The 14,700-nt window shown below is 37.4% G+C and overlaps 1 protein-coding gene across 1 annotated transcript in view; it reads right to left on the bottom strand.

Annotated features, from left to right (window-relative positions):
* Window positions 1-14,700, bottom strand: part of LOC128699337 (uncharacterized) — a gene marked incomplete at its 5' end in the record, with an annotated part of 140,354 nt that overhangs the window by 20,360 nt on the left and 105,294 nt on the right. Inside the window, 2 exon segments of the mRNA XM_053791981.2 lie at window positions 7,248-7,380; window positions 7,673-7,818. Coding sequence (XP_053647956.2) covers window positions 7,248-7,380; window positions 7,673-7,818 — 279 coding nt within the window.

The raw sequence follows: 14,700 nt of genomic DNA on the forward strand, positions 1-14,700 counted from the left end.
CTTACATATACAGTAAGGTCTTACATATACAGTAAGGTCTTACATATACAGTAGGACCTTACATATACAGTAAGGTCTTACATATACAGTAAGGTCTTACATATACAGTAAGGTCTTACATATACAGTAAGGTCTTACATATACAGTAAGGTCTTACATATACAGTAAGGTCTTACATATACAGTAAGGTCTTACATATACAGTAAGGTCTTACATATACAGTAAGGTCTTACATATACAGTAAGGTCTTACATATACAGTAAGGTCTTACATATACAGTAAGGTCTTACATATACAGTAAGGTCTTACATATACAGTAAGGTCTTACATATACAGTAAGGTCTTACATATACAGTAAGGTCTTACATATACAGTAAGGTCTTACATATACAGTAAGGTCTTACATATACAGTAGGTCTTACATATACAGTAAGGTCTTACATATACAGTAAGGTCTTACATATACAGGTCTTACATATACAGGTCTTACATATACAGTAAGGTCTTACATATACAGTAAGGTCTTACATATACAGTAAGGTCTTACATATACAGTAAGGTCTTACATATACAGTAAGGTCTTACATATACAGTAAGGTCTTACATATACAGTAGGACCTTACATATACAGTAAGGTCTTACATATACAGTAAGGTCTTACATATACAGTAAGGTCTTACATATACAGTAAGGTCTTACATATACAGTAAGGTCTTACATATACAGTAAGGTCTTACATATACAGTAAGGTCTTACATATACAGTAGGACCTTACATATACAGTAAGGTCTTACATATACAGTAAGGTCTTACATATACAGTAAGGTCTTACATATACAGTAAGGTCTTACATATACAGTAAGGTCTTACATATACAGTAAGGTCTTACATATACAGTAAGGTCTTACATATACAGTAAGGTCTTACATATACAGTAAGGTCTTACATATACAGTAAGGTCTTACATATACAGTAAGGTCTTACATATACAGTAAGGTCTTACATATACAGTAAGGTCTTACATATACAGTAAGGTCTTACATATACAGTAAGGTCTTACATATACAGTAGGACCTTACATATACAGTAAGGTCTTACATATACAGTAGGACCTTACATATACAGTAAGGTCTTACATATACAGTAAGGTCTTACATATACAGTAGGACCTTACATATACAGTAAGGTCTTACATATACAGTAAGGTCTTACATATACAGTAGGACCTTACATATACAGTAAGGTCTTACATATACAGTAAGGTCTTACATATACAGTAAGGTCTTACATATACAGTAAGGTCTTACATATACAGTAAGGTCTTACATATACAGTAAGGTCTTACATATACAGTAAGGTCTTACATATACAGTAAGGTCTTACATATACAGTAAGGTCTTACATATACAGTAAGGTCTTACATATACCTTACATATACAGTAAGGTCTTACATATACAGTAGGACCTTACATATACAGTAAGGTCTTACATATACAGTAGGACCTTACATATACAGTAAGGTCTTACATATACAGTAGGGTCTTACATATACAGTAAGGTCTTACATATACAGTAAGGTCTTACATATACAGTAAGGTCTTACATATACAGTAAGGTCTTACATATACAGTAAGGTCTTACATATACAGTAAGGTCTTACATATACAGTCTTACATATACAGTAAGGTCTTACATATACAGTAAGGTCTTACATATACAGTAAGGTCTTACATATACAGTAAGGTCTTACATATACAGTAAGGTCTTACATATACAGTAGGACCTTACATATACAGTAAGGTCTTACATATACAGTAGGTCTTACATATTCAGTAAGGTCTTACATATACAGTAAGGTCTTACATATACAGTAAGGTCTTACATATACAGTAAGTTCTTAAATATACAGTAAGGTCTTACATATACAGTAAGGTCTTACATATACAGTAAGGTCTTACATATACAGTAAGGTCTTACATATACAGTAGGTCTTACATATACAGTAAGGTCTTACATATACAGTAAGGTCTTACATATACAGTAAGGTCTTACATATACAGTAAGGTCTTACATATACAGTAAGGTCTTACATATACAGTAGGACCTTACATATACAGTAAGGTCTTACATATACAGTAAGGTCTTACATATACAGTAAGGTCTTACATATACAGTAAGGTCTTACATATACAGTAAGGTCTTACATATACAGTAAGGTCTTACATATACAGTAAGGTCTTACATATACAGTAGGTCTTACATATACAGTAAGGTCTTACATATACAGTAAGGTCTTACATATACAGTAAGGTCTTACATATACAGTAAGGTCTTACATATACAGTAAGGTCTTACATATACAGTAAGGTCTTACATATACAGTAAGGTCTTACATATACAGGACCTTACATATACAAGGTCTTACATATACAGTAAGGTCTTACATATACAGTAAGGTCTTACATATACAGTAAGGTCTTACATATACAGTAAGGTCTTACATATACAGTAAGGTCTTACATATACAGTAAGGTCTTACATATACAGTAAGGTCTTACATATACAGTAGGACCTTACATATACAGTAAGGTCTTACATATACAGTAAGGTCTTACATATACAGTAAGGTCTTACATATACAGTAAGGTCTTACATATACAGTAAGGTCTTACATATACAGTAGGACCTTACATATACAGTAAGGTCTTACATATACAGTAGGTTCTTACATATACAGTAAGGTCTCACATATACAGTAAGGTCTTACATATACAGTAAGGTCTTACATATACAGTAAGGTCTTACATATACAGTAAGGTCTTACATATACAGTAAGGTCTTACATATACAGTAAGGTCTTACATATACAGTAAGGTCTTACATATACAGTAAGGTCTTACATATACAGTCTTACATATACAGTAAGGTCTTACATATACAGTAAGGTCTTACATATACAGTAAGGTCTTACATATACAGTAAGGTCTTACATATACAGTAAGGTCTTACATATACAGTAAGGTCTTACATATACAGTAAGGTCTTACATATACAGTAAGGTCTTACATATACAGTAAGGTCTTACATATACAGGTCTTACATATACAGTAAGGTCTTACATATACAGTAAGGTCTTACATATACAGTAAGGTCTTACATATACAGGTCTTACATATACAGGTCTTACATATACAGTAAGGTCTTACATATACAGTAAGGTCTTACATATACAGTCTTACATATACAGTAAGGTCTTACATATACAGTAAGGTCTTACATATACAGTAAGGTCTTACATATACAGTAAGGTCTTACATATACAGTAAGTCTTACATATACAGTCTTACATATACAGTAAGGTCTTACATATACAGTAAGGTCTTACATATACAGTAAGGTCTTACATATACAGTAAGGTCTTACATATACAGTAAGGTCTTACATATACAGTAAGGTCTTACATATACAGTAAGGTCTTACATATACAGTAAGGTCTTACATATACAGTAGGACCTTACATATACAGTAAGGTCTTACATATACAGTAAGGTCTTACATATACAGTAAGGTCTTACATATACAGTAAGGTCTTACATATACAGTAAGGTCTTACATATACAGTAAGGTCTTACATATACAGTAAGGTCTTACATATACAGTAAGGTCTTACATATACAGTAAGGTCTTACATATACAGTAGGACCTTACATATACAGTAAGGTCTTACATATACAGTAAGGTCTTACATATACAGTAAGGTCTTACATATACAGTAAGTTCTTACATATACAGTAAGGTCTTACATATACAGTAAGGTCTTACATATACAGTAAGGTCTTACATATACAGTAAGGTCTTACATATACAGTAAGGTCTTACATATACAGTAAGGTCTTACATATACAGTAGGACCTTACATATACAGTAAGGTCTTACATATACAGTAAGGTCTTACATATACAGTAAGGTCTTACATATACAGTAAGTCTTACATATACAGTCTTACATATACAGTAAGGTCTTACATATACAGTAAGGTCTTACATATACAGTAAGGTCTTACATATACAGTAAGGTCTTACATATACAGTAAGGTCTTACATATACAGTAAGGTCTTACATATACAGTAAGTCTTACATATACAGTCTTACATATACAGTAAGGTCTTACATATACAGTAGGACCTTACATATACAGTAAGGTCTTACATATACAGTAAGGTCTTACATATACAGTAAGGTCTTACATATACAGTAAGGTCTTACATATACAGTAAGGTCTTACATATACAGTAAGTCTTACATATACAGTCTTACATATACAGTAAGGTCTTACATATACAGTCTTACATATACAGTAAGGTCTTACATATACAGTAAGGTCTTACATATACAGTAAGGTCTTACATATACATATACAGTAAGGTCTTACATATACAGTAAGGTCTTACATATACAGTAAGGTCTTACATATACAGTAGGACCTTACATATACAGTAAGGTCTTACATATACAGTAAGGTCTTACATATACAGACCTTACATATAGGACCTTACATATACAGTAAGGTCTTACATATACAGTAAGGTCTTACATATACAGTAAGGTCTTACATATACAGTAAGGTCTTACATATACAGTAAGGTCTTACATATACAGTAAGGTCTTACATATACAGTAAGGTCTTACATATACAGTAAGGTCTTACATATACAGTAAGGTCTTACATATACAGTAGGACCTTACATATACTCTTACATATACAGTAGGTCTTACATATACAGTAAGGTCTTACATATACAGTAAGGTCTTACATATACAGTAAGGTCTTACATATACAGTAAGGTCTTACATATACAGTAAGGTCTTACATATACAGTAAGGTCTTACATATACAGTAAGGTCTTACATATACAGTAAGGTCTTACATATACAGTAAGGTCTTACATATACAGGTCTTACATATACAGTAAGGTCTTACATATAAGGTCTTACATATACAGTAAGGTCTTACATATACAGGACCTTACATATAGGACCTTACATATACAGTAAGGTCTTACATATACAGTAAGGTCTTACATATACAGTAAGGTCTTACATATACAGTAAGGTCTTACATATACAGTCTTACATATACAGTAAGGTCTTACATATACAGTAAGGTCTTACATATACAGTAAGGTCTTACATATACAGTAAGGTCTTACATATACAGTAAGGTCTTACATATACAGTAAGGTCTTACATATACAGTAAGGTCTTACATATACAGTAAGGTCTTACATATACAGTAAGGTCTTACATATACCTTACATATACAGTAAGGTCTTACATATACAGTAAGGTCTTACATATACAGTAAGGTCTTACATATACAGTAGGACCTTACATATACAGTAAGGTCTTACATATACAGTAGGACCTTACATATACAGTAAGGTCTTACATATACAGTAAGGTCTTACATATACAGTAAGGTCTTACATATACAGTAAGGTCTTACATATACAGTAAGGTCTTACATATACAGTAAGGTCTTACATATACAGTAAGGTCTTACATATACAGTAAGGTCTTACATATACAGTAAGGTCTTACATATACAGTCTTACATATACAGTAAGGTCTTACATATACAGTAGGACCTTACATATACAGTAAGGTCTTACATATACAGTAAGGTCTTACATATACAGTAGGACCTTACATATACAGTAAGGTCTTACATATACAGTAAGGTCTTACATATACAGTAAGGTCTTACATATAAGACCTTACATATACAGTAAGGTCTTACATATACAGTAAGGTCTTACATATACAGTAAGGTCTTACATATACAGTAAGGTCTTACATATACAGTAAGGTCTTACATATACAGTAAGGTCTTACATATACAGTAAGGTCTTACATATACAGTAAGGTCTTACATATACAGTAAGGTCTTACATATACAGTAGGACCTTACATATACAGTAAGGTCTTACATATACAGTAAGGTCTTACATATACAGTAAGGTCTTACATATACAGTAAGTTCTTACATATACAGTCTTACATATACAGTAAGGTCTTACATATACAGTAAGGTCTTACATATACAGTAAGTTCTTACATATACAGTAAGGTCTTACATATACAGTAAGGTCTTACATATACAGTAAGGTCTTACATATACAGTAAGGTCTTACATATACAGTAAGGTCTTACATATACAGTAGGACCTTACATATACAGTAAGGTCTTACATATACAGTAAGGTCTTACATATACAGTAGGACCTTACATATACAGTAAGGTCTTACATATACAGTAAGGTCTTACATATACAGTAAGGTCTTACATATACAGTAAGGTCTTACATATACAGTAAGGTCTTACATATACAGTAAGGTCTTACATATACAGTAAGGTCTTACATATACAGTAAGGTCTTACATATACAGTAAGGTCTTACATATACAGTAGGACCTCACATATACAGTAGGGTCTTACATATACAGTAAGGTCTCACATATACAGTAAGGTCTTACATATACAGTAAGGTCTTACATATACAGTAAGGTCTTACATATACAGTAAGGTCTTACATATACAGTAAGGTCTTACATATACAGTAAGGTCTTACATATACAGTAAGGTCTTACATATACAGTAAGGTCTTACATATACAGTAGGACCTCACATATACAGTAAGGTCTTACATATACAGTAGGACCTCACATATACAGTAAGGTCTTACATATACAGTAAGGTCTTACATATACAGTAAGGTCTTACATATACAGTAAGGTCTTACATATACAGTAAGGTCTTACATATACAGTAAGGTCTTACATATACAGTAAGGTCTTACATATACAGTAGGACCTCACATATACAGTAAGGTCTTACATATACAGTAAGGTCTTACATATACAGTAGGACCTCACATATACAGTAAGGTCTTACATATACAGTGGTACCTCGGGATGTGAACCTGATTCGTAGCAGAAGGCTGTTCGAGTGCTAATCTGTTCGAGTACTGAATGAACTTGTTCCCATAAGGAATAATGTAAAAAATTAGATTATTAGATTACAAAAATATATTTACATAACCGTTAAAGTTTGTATCCCGAGGTACCACTGTACTGTATATTGTACTACAACAGTAATACACACACTTTATTGTACTCTGGGACATCTGTACTCCACCACAATGCCTTCAGCACTTGTACACAACAAGATACAGTGTTTGTACTCACCCCGGGATTTCCTGTACTCAGCCACCACGTCGTCGTACTTGTATTTCTTCTTGAAATTAAAATAGAAACTTTTGCATTGACCCTCCGTCTTATTGGGTAGTCGTTCCGCTACCTTGGACCAGTGACACCCAACCTGAGGACAAACGTGGCTGTTAGTACTCTAGACTAGGGGTGCTAGTCGTGATAGTTAGGTATAGTGACCTAAACTAGGGCTGGTACTTGTGGCAGTGACATATAGTGACCTAGACATTGTCTAGGGTCAAGAGAGTCACAGCAGTAGTAGTACGACCCTCAACAAGGGTCACAAGGGTCATGATAGTAATAGTACAACCCTTGTCTAGGGTCACAAGGGTGACAATAGTAATAGTACAACCCTTGTCTAAGGTCAAGATAGTCAGGATTGTAATACTATAACCATCACTGACCTCTCTGAGGGCCGCTCTAAGGCCGTCGATGTCATCTTCGGACCAGCGGGTCGGGTCGACTGGCTCCTCGGCCAGGTCTTGGCCAAGCTTGCGACTGATGCGGTTGTGGCAAGCCGAGCAGCACTTGTTGACCTCGGCCGGGATCTCTGCCGGAGTACAGTGAGAGTGTACTGTGAGTACAGTGAGAGTACAGTGAGAATACTGAGTGAATGTTGAGATTACAGTGAAAGTGTGAGAATACAGAGAGAATACTGAGCATGCTGTGAGAGTGCACTGACAGTACAGTGAGAGTACAATGGCAGTACAGAGTAGTGACAGTACAGAGTACAGTGACAGTACAATGACAGTACAGAGTACAGTGACAGTACAATTACAGTACAGAGTACAGTGACAGTACAATGACAGTACAGAGTACAGTGACAGTACAATGACAGTACAGAGTACAGTGACAGTACAATGACAGTACAGAGTACAGTGACAGTACAATTACAGTACAGAGTAGAGTGACAGTACAATGACAGTACAGAGTACAGTGACAGTACAATTACAGTACAGAGTAGAGTGACAGTACAATGACAGTACAGAGTACAGAGACAGTAGAATACAGTGACAGTACAGAGTACAGTGACTACAATGACAGTACAGTGACAGTACAATGACAGTACAGAGTATAGTGACAGTACAGAGTACAGTGACAGTACAAAGTACAGTGACAGTACAATGACAATAGAGTACAGTGACAGCACAATGATAGTACAGAGTACAGTGACAGCACAATGACAGTACAGAGTACAGTGACAGCACAATGACAGTACAGAGTACAGTGACAGTACATAGTACAGTGACTACAATGACTACAGTGATAGTACAATGACAGTACACAGTAGTGACAGTACAATGACAGTATAGAGTACAGTGACAATACAGTGAGGACACAACACTTGGGACCAGGAGCTATGACTCAACCTCTGTAACTACAATTAGGTGAGCACACACAACAAGCACACACACAAACACACACACACACATATGCATGCACGCACGCACGCACACGCACACACACCTTTCCTCTTCCCACTGAGTCTCCATTTGCATCCTCTGAGGTGTTTTAGTTCCTTCCATTGAAACATTCCTGCCTTCAATCCTTGTCCTTGCTGCAGCCTCTATGCTCAGTGGCAAGGAACAGCTGAGCAGGAAAGACAGTTCGCTGAGCATAGGGGCTGCAGCAAGGGTAGGGATTGAAGGCAGGGACATTCCAATGGAAGGAACTAAAACACCTCAGAGGATGCAAAGGGAGACACAGTGGGAGGAGGAGAGGGAGAGGTCAGTGTTTGTCTATGGGCTCCAAGAAGCCGAAGGGGAAACCTACGATGAAAGAAAACAGGAGAAGGAAAAAGTGATTGAAGGCATCATGAAAACAATCGGTGAGGGTGACATGACTCAGGTGACCAATTTTTGGAGAATTGGGCGATTTGCGAGTGGAAGGAAACTGCCTGTCAAAGTAATTTTCAAGGCAGAGTCAGCTCGAACCAGGATCCTGCAGGAGAAAGCATGACTGAGGGACAAACCGGAGTACTGGAGAGTGTACCTTGATTGTGACAGAACACAAGAAGAGAGGGTGATACTGAAAGAGTGGGTACAAAGATGAAAGGAGGAATGAGAGCCAATGATGGACATGAGCAGAAGAACCCAGACCCAGGTGGAAGGGCAAACACACCCTCCAGAAAGACCCGCAGAAGGACTCAAACCACGACAACCCCAATGCAACTGAACAATGTAAACCAAAACCCACACGCTGTTCCCTCTGTCCTCACCCCCCACATCATAAACCCCACTCCGACCACAACCCTCCATAGGCCCCTGCCAGGGCTCCCGCTCCCCCCAACCCCAATATTTTCCCAGGACCACAGTGATAGAAAAGAAGTTGAAGGTTTGGTACATGAACGTGGATGAAATAACAAATAATTATGAGGAGTGGCATGAAACAATCAGTGAGAAGTCCCCAGACATCATAGCAGTCACAGAAACGAAACTCACTGAGACAACAACAGACACAATCTTCACACCAGGATATCAGATCCTAAGGAAAAATAGGAGCAGAGGGGGAGGAAGGGTTGCACTGCTCATAAAAAAACAATGGGGATTTGAGGAAATGGAAGGCATGGACGAGATTGGAGAAAGGGATTACATAGTAGGTACAATTCAGTCTGGGGAACATATGGTAGTGTTGTGACCCCTGAATGGGTCACAATGTATATAATGTATATTACCTTTTCATATAATTTTATATTGCTTATATTTGCGATAATAGCTAAATCGTAAATATATTGCTTTATATTATTATTTGACTTAGTTACTTTTATTAAGTAGGATGTAACATATATATATTATTCAGTGTTCATAGTTCAAGTCTTGATTGTCTAACTAGTGTAATTATCGCTCATTGCTAGTTTCCCTGCCAGCTTCTCGGTGTTGCTGGGCAGCAACTGTCCACAGAGCAATCATGTGATCGAGGGGGAGTGTTCACACCTCACCTGAAGTAGTCAGTCTGGGCTAGACTCTCTTGGTGGTTGGACATTCTCCTGGCAAGATGCCCCCCACTCCTCTCTCGTGGGCCCTTGTTGGAAGATCGTCTCTGTTGCTTTCTTGTTGGTTCTGTGTAACTCTGTTCACAGAACATTGTCTAGACTTAGTGATTTTCGACGTTGTACTGAGGTTGTGTGTCGCATAGACACTCTGAGCAACTCAGGTTCTGAGCTGTAACTTCTGACCTAACTTGTACTGGTATCTGTGCACTGTCACAGTCGGGAATTTTCTTATGCTGAACTTAGATTCAGTAGTATGGGAGTTTTGTGACTTTTGTGGAGGATATGCTGATGGTCCCTCCTTAGTGTCATTATATTATCTCCTTGTTCCTGATTCTGTGTCGCAGTTGCTTGTTATATTGCTATTGGGCTTATCAGTCGTTTTATTGTTCAAGCAAGCTGTTCTGATTGCCAGGTTGGTCAAGAAGTTAGTTAATGTGAGGACTTTGTCAGTCACTAGTTAAGTCTAATTGAGTTTTGAGACATAGCAAACTACTTAGAGCACTTACACACATACAATATACAAATAAGTTTGTGTGTATTATTAAATGTTAATGTACCAGACGGTACTTAAGACATATAAATGTGATATGTGCCATCAGCTCAATACTACTGTACACGAGAGAAGTGATTATTATTAATTTGTTTAAATTGATTAATTTATCTTAATTCACTCCATCACTGTCTTGCCAGAAGGGTGCTTTACACTACAGTTTTTAAACTGCAACATTAACACCCCTCCTTCAGAGTGCAGGCACTGTACTTCCCATCTCCAGGACTCAAGTCCGGCCTGCCGGTTTCCCTGAATCCCTTCATAAATGTTACTTTGCTCACACTCCAACAGCACGTCAAGTATTAAAAACCATTTGTCTCCATTCACTCCTATCAAACACGCTCACGCATGCCTGCTGGAAGTCCAAGCCCCTCGCACACAAAACCTCCTTTACCCCCTCCCTCCAACCCTTCCTAGGCCGACCCCTACCCCGCCTTCCTTCCACTACAGACTGATACACTCTTGAAGTCATTCTGTTTCGCTCCATTCTCTCTACATGTCCGAACCACTTCAACAACACTTCCTCATCCCTCTGGACAACAGTTTTGGTAATCCCGCACCTCCTCCTAACTTCCAAACTACGAATTCTCTGCATTATATTCACACCACACATTGCCCTCAGACATGACATCTCCACTGCCTCCAGCCTTCTCCTCGCTGCAACATTCATCACCCACGCTTCACACCCATATAAGAGCGTTGGTAAAACTATACTCTCATACATTCCCCTCTTTGCCTCCAAGGACAAAGTTCTTTGTCTCCACAGACTCCTAAGTGCACCACTCACTCTTTTTCCCTCATCAATTCTATGATTCACCTCATCTTTCATAGACCCATCCGCTGACACGTCCACTCCCAAATATCTGAATACGTTCACCTCCTCCATACTCTCTCCCTCCAATCTGATATTCAATCTTTCATCACCTAATCTTTTTGTTATCCTCATAACCTTACTCTTTCCTGTATTCACCTTTAATTTTCTTCTTTTGCACACCCTACCAAATTCATCCACCAATCTCTGCAACTTCTCTTCAGAATCTCCCAAGAGCACAGTGTCATCAGCAAAGAGCAGCTGTGACAACTCCCACTTTGTGTGTGATTCTTTATCTTTTAACTCCACGCCTCTTGCCAAGACCCTCGCATTTACTTCTCTTACAACCCCATCTATAAATATATTAAACAACCACGGTGACATCACACATCCTTGTCTAAGGCCTACTTTTACTGGGAAAAAATTCCCCTCTTTCCTACATACTCTAACTTGAGCCTCACTATCCTCGTAAAAACTCTTCACTGCTTTCAGTAACCTACCTCCTACACCATACACTTGCAACATCTGCCACATTGCCCCCCTATCCACCCTGTCATACGCCTTTTCCAAATCCATAAATGCCACAAAGACCTCTTTAGCCTTATCTAAATACTGTTCACTTATATGTTTCACTGTAAACACCTGGTCCACACACCCCCTACCTTTCCTAAAGCCTCCTTGTTCATCTGCTATCCTATTCTCCGTCTTACTCTTAATTCTTTCAATTATAACTCTACCATACACTTTACCAGGTACACTCAACAGACTTATCCCCCTATAATTTTTGCACTCTCTTTTATCCCCTTTGCCTTTATACAAAGGAACTATGCATGCTCTCTGCCAATCCCTAGGTACCTTACCCTCTTCCATACATTTATTAAATAATTGCACCAACCACTCCAAAACTATATCCCCACCTGCTTTTAACATTTCTATCTTTATCCCATCAATCCCGGCTGCCTTACCCCCTTTCATTTTACCTACTGCCTCACGAACTTCCCCCACACTCACAACTGACTCTTCCTCACTCCTACAAGATGTTATTCCTCCTTGCCCTATACACGAAATCACAGCTTCCCTATCTTCATCAACATTTAACAATTCCTCAAAATATTCCTTCCATCTTCCCAATACCTCTAACTCTCCATTTAATAACTCTCCTCTCCTATTTTTAACTGACAAATCCATTTGTTCTCTAGGCTTTCTTAACTTGTTAATCTCACTCCAAAACTTTTTCTTATTTTCAACAAAATTTGTTGATAACATCTCACCCACTCTCTCATTTGCTCTCTTTTTACATTGCTTCACCACTCTCTTAACTTCTCTCTTTTTCTCCATATACTCTTCCCTCCTTGCATCACTTCTACTTTGTAAAAACTTCTCATATGCTAACTTTTTCTCCCTTACTACTCTCTTTACATCATCATTCCACCAATCGCTCCTCTTCCCTCCTGCACCCACTTTCCTGTAACCACAAACTTCTGCTGAACACTCTAACACTACATTTTTAAACCTACCCCATACCTCTTCGACCCCATTGCCTATGCTCTCATTAGCCCATCTATCCTCCAATAGCTGTTTATATCTTACCCTAACTGCCTCCTCTTTTAGTTTATAAACCTTTACCTCTCTCTTCCCTGATGCTTCTATTCTACTTGTATCCCATCTACCTTTTACTCTCAGTGTAGCTACAACTAGAAAGTGATCTGATATATCTGTGGCCCCTCTATAAACATGTACATCCTGAAGTCTACTCAACAGTCTTTTATCTACCAATACATAATCCAACAAACTACTGTCATTTCGCCCTACATCATATCGTGTATACTTATTTATCCTCTTTTTCTTAAAATATGTATTACCTATAACTAAACCCCTTTCTATACAAAGTTCAATCAAAGGGCTCCCATTATCATTTACACCTGGCACCCCAAACTTACCTACCACACCCTCTCTAAAAGTTTCTCCTACTTTAGCATTCAAGTCCCCTACCACAATTACTCTCTCACTTGGTTCAAAGGCTCCTATACATTCACTTAACATCTCCCAAAATCTCTCTCTCTCCTCTGCATTCCTCTCTTCTCCAGGTGCATACACGCTTATTATGACCCACTTCTCGCATCCAACCTTTACTTTAATCCACATAATTCTTGAATTTACACATTCATATTCTCTTTTCTCCTTCCATAACTGATCATTTAACATTACTGCTACCCCTTCCTTTGCTCTAACTCTCTCAGATACTCCAGATTTAATCCCATTTATTTCCCCCCACTGAAACTCTCCTACCCCCTTCAGCTTTGTTTCGCTTAGGGCCAGGACATCCAACTTCTTTTCATTCATAACATCAGCAATCATCTGTTTCTTGTCATCCGCACTACATCCACGCACATTTAAGCAACCCAGTTTTATAAAGTTTTTCTTCTTCTCTTTTTTAGTAATTGTATACAGGAGAAGGGGTTACTAGCCCATTGCTCCCGGCATTTTAGTCGCCTCATACGACACGCATGGCTTACGGAGGAAAGATTCTTTTCCACTTCCCCATGGACAATAGAAGAAATAAAAAGAACAAGAGCTATTTAGAAAAAGGAGAAAAACCTAGATGTATGTATATATATATATATGCATGTGCGTGTCTATGAAGTGTGACCAAAGTGTAAGTAGGAGTAGCAAGATATCCCTGTTATCTTAGCGTGTTTATGAGACAGAAAAAGAAACCAGCAATCCTACCATCATGCAAAACAGTTACAGGTTTTTGTTTCACAGTCATCTGGCAGGACGGTAGTACTTCCCTGGGTGGTTGCTGTCTACCAATATACTGACAATATACTCCTAGACATCTTGATTGTTAATAAATTTATTAAATTTTAATTTCTTTAGTTAGTAACCTACCAGTTGCAATCTTGAAGCACTAATAATTATTATTGAATTCTAATGGATAATTGGACCAGGATACTGACTACTTGTTACGAAAACCCAGTAACAGGCTGAATGCTAGAAGGGCAGTCCTTTCTAGTATTCACTGGAGATCTCTAAGCTTATTAGAAATTGCATTTTTTGTAACAGTAGTCATTGCAGT

This window comes from Cherax quadricarinatus, unplaced genomic scaffold (assembly GCF_038502225.1).
Source record: "Cherax quadricarinatus isolate ZL_2023a unplaced genomic scaffold, ASM3850222v1 Contig586, whole genome shotgun sequence".
NCBI lineage: Eukaryota > Metazoa > Arthropoda > Malacostraca > Decapoda > Parastacidae > Cherax > Cherax quadricarinatus.